The sequence below is a fragment of the Hipposideros armiger genome, unplaced genomic scaffold, assembly GCF_001890085.2.
Source record: "Hipposideros armiger isolate ML-2016 unplaced genomic scaffold, ASM189008v1 scaffold_469, whole genome shotgun sequence".
NCBI lineage: Eukaryota > Metazoa > Chordata > Mammalia > Chiroptera > Hipposideridae > Hipposideros > Hipposideros armiger.
This window is the reverse complement of record NW_017731819.1, coordinates 514,809-521,066: the sequence shown is the minus strand read 5'-3', so window position 1 is coordinate 521,066 and position 6,258 is coordinate 514,809. Positions and strand designations below refer to the sequence as shown.

The window sequence follows — 6,258 nt, the reverse complement described above, 5'->3', positions numbered from 1 at the left end:
TAGAATTCTTGTGCCTTTATGATTCTTAATCTTGAAAGGTTTAAACACTAATATAATTCTTAGATTATTTTATAGTACTCACAAATTCTCAGAAAGCTCCTTATTGGGAGAATGCAAGATACACAAATTTAGTAGTAGAAATCAAAGGTCACCAGCATACTCTGAACCAAGGTCAGTTCCTCAATTGCCATGGCTGAAGAATAGAGTGGCCTTGGGGCTTCTGGACAGATGATGTGGGTTTACTCATTTGGTGTATTGGGTTTCTTTTCATCATTTAGAAAGAGAACTAGCATTTGATGAGTAATTTAAAGGTGAAATATAGCCAAACTGCCTTTTTTTGGAATGATCCCTGGAAGCAGAAGCGGCCAGGATTTGGGGCAGCCTGGGTTAGCGTCCTTACTCCTGCCCAAGCTGCTGTGCCCTCTGCTGGATAGAATCAGACTTTTCTAATTTTTACCATAAGTAGTCATCCATTCATCCATTTGTCCATTTTACTCCAAAGTTGGTGGAAGGCACTATTGAGTGTGAGGTTTAGGGATAATACAGATGGGCAGACCTGTTTCTTGGCCGGGGAGCTTTTAGTGTGCTGATCCGTTATAAGTTCCACTGAATTTGCTTTTGTGTTAAAATCAAGTCATTCCTTTTTAGGGCTGTGAATGGTGTCTACTTTTCTGATCTACAGGTAGAGTAGGGCTCTGGATGTCCAATCACAGGCATAAAGACCAAAGGGGATCTGCTTTCTCTTTGTCAAGATTAAAGTCTGTGAGGTTGAAGGGGCCAGATGCTTGCTTCTACTGGAAAAAGAACTTGGAATAAGTGAGGCATCTCCTTAGCAGCAGGCACTGAATACTGACAAGAGTACGGGTTATAAGAGCTGGCACTGTGACAGGAGTTTTTCTCTGGTTTGTAAGTTTTTCCCCCCTGGTACTACCAGTAGCAGTGTACTCCCATCATTTGCTTTGTTTCTACCACCTGCAGAAGGGTCTGGCAAGTGGGGGAGGAGCTGCAGCTGTTGCCTGGAAGAGGAGCTGGCTCCTGGCAACAGTATCAGCAGGCCCTGCAGCTCAGAGCACTCAGTCTGTCCCTTTGAGGTCTCACTCTTCCTCTCAGTCAAACAAGTGTCTGTTGAGGGCTTACTCAATACTAGACGCTATGTTGGGCCTGGGAAAGAGGGACGAATCAAATAAGTGCCTTGCCTTCAAAGAGCTCACAACTCTGGGAACTTTAGTAAAGAGAACAGATATAGTACGTGGGGCAGAGTGCCATGTAGAAGGAGCTACTGGTGCCCTGGGGAAAAGCAGACAGGCATGCACTAGTGCAGGGATTAGGGAAAGTTTCCCAGGAGAGGGATTGTGGTGAGCTGAGTGTTAATGACGAGTAGGAATAAGCTAGGTCAGGGAAGCAGAGGAGGGTGTTCCAGCCAAAGGGAGCCGAATGGGCAAAGACCAGTGGGACAGGAGAGCACAGCCAGCCTACCTGGGTAGTATGGCATGGCCAGAGTAGGGCATAAGAAAATGAGCAGGGAAGGGTGAGGCTCCTGGGCTAGGCAGGGCCCTCTTTTCTGATGTGTTTTTACACATAATTATCCTCTGGAGAAATATAGATCATACTAATGCCCACAAACAGGATCAACTGTTTGATCTCCAGGGACTCAGCATTTTTGATCACTTATTTGATTGTTTGCTTACACTTTTAAGTGGCATCAGAGGTACATCCTAGCCCTGTATCGGTGCAGAAAAAACTGGGTTGGTTCATTCTAAAAGTCAATCAGTCTTTTAGAGATTACAGCAGCTTTTTTACCTATATTATATTAAATTTTACCTCTCTCTCTCTTTATGTTGTAGAAATGAAAATCAAATACTTTCATTTTACTTAACATAGCAATATCTCAGGTATTTTGAAATTTCACAGTTCCTCAGGAAAATAAGTAGTTATTCCAATTAGTGCTTAGGCATAAAATGTCACCCACATTATCACATAAATACCCAACAATTTCTGATATTTCACCTTACCTTAAAAGTGCCCTAATAAAGCCTTAGTAGGTGTGATGCTTCCAAGGACTAGAATAGCTTTTATTTGTGATATAAATCCCAAAAAACGCTGTTGCGTGTGGTCTATGTAAGATTTAGGAAATGAGTAAACTTTAGTTCTGCAAATATCTGCTCAGGGACTGTTACATTCCAGAGCACTTTGTTAGGGAGTCTGGATGAATTAAACATGGTTTCTTCTCTCAAGGAGCTCAAACCAGCAGAAAACAGACTCAGAAACAAATCAATAGCAGAACAGTAAGCCAAGTACAACAAAGAAGTGTGTGGAAGGTGCCAAGGTAGCAAGGGAATTTATTCATTTCTAGGCTTTGTTCTGTGCATAAATATGGTTTAAAAAACAAATAATAAATTCCATATGTATATAATTTGTAACTTGCAAATCAGTAAAAATTTTAGTTTTAATGGCTGCATAACATTCCAGGGTATGGCTGTATCATAATTTATTTAATAATACCTCTGTTTTAGGACTTTTGGGTTGTTTCAAATGTTTGATAGTATTAACCGTGCTGCAGTGACTTTCCACTCTGTGATAACTTCCTCGGTGAATTTGATAAATTAGATTTGAGCTGGTTTTTGAAAGATGAGTAGGAAATCACCAGATAGACAAGAAAAGAGGGAGGGTAGGAAAGGGTATTCTAGGTAGAGGCAATAGAGGCAACTTCCATTGCCAGAGTTCACAGGCAACTAGGGCTTGCCTAGTAGGTTCATAAAGCTCTGGGCACAGAAAGATGAAGTTACATGTTACAAACGGCATTTTAATTAGATTTGCTTCCCTTGTGCCTTGCTTTTACAGTTGCAACGAAGGCAATGTCTTACTACCTCAACTCAGAAAACCACCTGGACCCAGGGCCCATCTACGTGCGAGAAAATGGGCAGTTGCACATGGTCGATCTGGCCTTGGATGGCGTCAAGAATAGCCTGCAGAAACCAAGGCCTTTCAGACTGTTTCCCAAAGGCTTTTCTGTGGAGCTTTGCATGAACCGGGAAGATGATACTGCACAGAAAGAGAAGACTGATCATTTCATCTTCACATACACTCGGGAGGGGAATCTTCGGTACTCTGCCAAATCCCTCTTCAGCCTGGTCCTGGGCTTCATCTCCGACAATGTTGATCACATTGATTCCCTTATTGGCTTTCCTGAGCAGATTGCTGAAAAGCTGTTCTCTGCTGCTGAAGCCAGACAGAAATTCACAGAGCCAGGTGCGGGGCTAAGGGCTTTACAGAAATTCACCGAGGCCTACGGAAGTCTGGTGCTTTGCTCCCTGTGTTTGCGAAACAGGTGGGTGTACTGATTAGGATATTGAGTATTTTGTTGGGTGTGCTACTTGTGTCAGGCTCTGGGGCTTAGTTGGCTTGGGGACTTCCCTCATCAAATAATACTTCAATTATAACTTCCAGACACAAAGCGGTAGGCCATTTTGAGAAAAATCACTTTCTTCCCCCATCACTCTCCCAGACAACAATTACAATAGCTTTATTTCGAAAACACTGCACAGGGATTGATTGCCACAATTCCTCCATTAGGTAGAAAATACTCTTCTACCAACTTTTCTAGTAAGAGAAAATAGAAAAGACAAGATGTGACCTGCCATATATCTCCTGGAATGCTCTTGGGGATGTGAAAATTAGTAACCAGAGCTCTCAGCACTGTTCTAGTTTTCAGACCACTAGATATTGAGCACTAGATAATAAGAAACTTGAAAAGAATATGTGATTAAAATTTTAAGTATCATGAAGTTTGGAAATTTTCACAAAGGTCCCAACACCAATACCAGGTCTGTTTTGTAACAGAACAGATGTTTTTCTCTTGTGACTTGCTTTTGCTCATATGCTTTTATTGCTTTATTTAAAATTCTTATTCCACCGTGTAAAATGACTTTCAAAGTATCCAATAATTAAAAAGAAGAACTTTAAAAAATGTACATGGAAAGGAATTTAAAGCAAAACACAAAAAAGTATAAAGTAAAACATAAACCTCCCTCCCATTGCCCTATTTCCTCTCCCCAAAGGCAACTACTGTTATCAATTTCTTTTATATCATTCCAGAGATAGTCTGTATATATACATGCATATATAGATAGCTCTCCTCTTTATCATACAGTTGGCAGCACACTGCTTACACTGTCATGCACCTTGCTTTCTTCACATATTTTGAAAATCATGTACCATCGATATGTGTAGATTTTTTTAAATAGCCATATAGTATATCACTATATGAACTTTTTTTGTGATTAGAAAATGTGAAAGGCAGCTTACTATTAGACAGCTTACTATTAAGATGCACAATCAATATGATCATTAAAACAAGGCCCAACAAAGCAGGTAATAAAAAAAGCGAAAATCATACCACAAAGTATAAGCTAAGCTCATATGCTTAAAAAAATAAAGAAGCAATCTTTATTTAATTGGCTCATAGAATTAATGTTTTACCCCAGGCTAAATATTGTACTTTAAAAAGAAAAAACATGAACAGATGCAGACAAAAACAGAATCATGCACTCATGAACTGTGTGCAGATACCTTATGAAAGCTCTGTCTTTGTACTGTGGTCTCAATCACAGCTGGGCCTGGGGCTGCTGCCAGTGGAAAGGAAAAAAATTACCTTGCCTAAATGAAAAAGTCAAGCAATATTTCATTGTAGCTTATACATTTGAAATACATTTTACTCCTTTACTTTTTATTCTAAATTATTTATGTTCATTTTAGAAAAATTAGAACAATGAAAAATAGAATGATGATATATACCTTGTTTTAAAATTATTTTATAAAGGCAATACATACTATTTGGGAAATACATAAAACTATAATAGTAAAAAATTAATAGTCCCACCATTCATGGTAATCATTTTCAAATATTTCTTTATACATTTGAGAGTGTACCCTAATCTACTACTTGTATTCTGTTTTTTTTCTTCCACCTACCATTATAGCTTAAGTATTTCCCATGATAGTGAAAATGCTTTTTATCCATTTGTGGTGTTGGCATACTGTTCCAGTGGTCAAATTGAATGAGAATAGCACTTTTATTCATGTTTGATGAGCACATGCATTAGTGTAGCATTTCTGAAAAGCACTTGACAATATTATCAAGAGCCTTAAAAACATACCATTTGTTTGCACATCAATTCCATTTATTAAGAATCTATTCTAATTGCTAATGTAATACTGTTATAGGAACACATACTTTTACATAAGGTTGTTCATTATAGTACTAGTTGTAATAGTGAAAACCTTAAAGCTGACTATTCAACAATAGGAAATTAGTTAAGCAAATTATGATATATTCATATGATAAGATATATAGCTATTAAGATAATATTCAAAGAGCGCTTAAAATGATGTGAACTGTTCATTGTATACTGAATGACAAAATAAAAATTAAAGTTACATATCCTATATGATCCCAATTTTGTTTAAAAAATAGGAATTTTTATGTGTATTACATATATAGAAAGAAAAAAGAAACCCATTGAAATGTAATCTAAATAGTGGGATTGAAATTGGTTTTAATTTTCTTTATAATTTTTTGTATTTTCTTAGTTTTTCTCCAAGGAGGACGTATTATTTTTATAATTAGAAAAATATAAGAAACATTTTAAACAATTTTTTTGGCATGTATTCTATTGCAACAACCCAAACTTTGCTGTCTTATTGAGATGTAAAAGTTGTGATTAAAAAAAAACAACAACACAAAAACAAAAAAACTTCCCTTCTTTTGATTCTTCAAAGGAAAATGGGAAGAAGACAGGAGATTTGGACTTGAATTTGCAACCCAGGCTGAAGCTGCCACAGCAAAGCTTTTACCAGTGCAAAAGGGTTCAGGTCAAAGGGAAAGTACTTGAGAAAATAATTGAATATAAGATAAATGAGTAGGTGCAGGGACTTGTTATTTTGGGGTTGGGTCACAAAGCTGCCTGCCAGAAGGAAAAGCCAGTGTTTTTACATCTGGGTTCCAACCCTACAAAACTGTCTCTTCCCTGTGTTGAAAAACCCTAGTGATTTGCAGTCGCACTGGTGGTCACCGGGAGGCAAGTGTGTTTTCCTTAAAATATCACCCTGGGTAACTGAAGTAATTATAATAACTACCATTTAATGAGGGCCTATAAGAATCCATGTACTTTTAGAATATTGTTTCTTATTTTCTTTTTTTAAAGATTTTTATTGGGGAATTGGGGGGATGAGAACAGTGCTGGGGAATTGGGGGAAGGG

At 37.8% G+C, this 6,258-nt stretch overlaps 1 protein-coding gene across 3 annotated transcripts in view; it reads left to right on the top strand.

Annotated features, from left to right (window-relative positions):
* LRRC42 (leucine rich repeat containing 42) overlaps positions 1-6,258 on the top strand; it is a 22,479-nt gene that overhangs the window by 5,010 nt on the left and 11,211 nt on the right. For all 3 annotated transcript variants that reach the window (XM_019666391.1, XM_019666390.1, XM_019666389.1), the window contains exon 2: positions 2,842-3,328. In XM_019666391.1, the coding sequence (XP_019521936.1) occupies positions 2,856-3,328 (473 nt within the window). In that variant the 5' untranslated portion in view covers positions 2,842-2,855. The remainder of the gene's footprint in view (positions 1-2,841; positions 3,329-6,258) is intronic.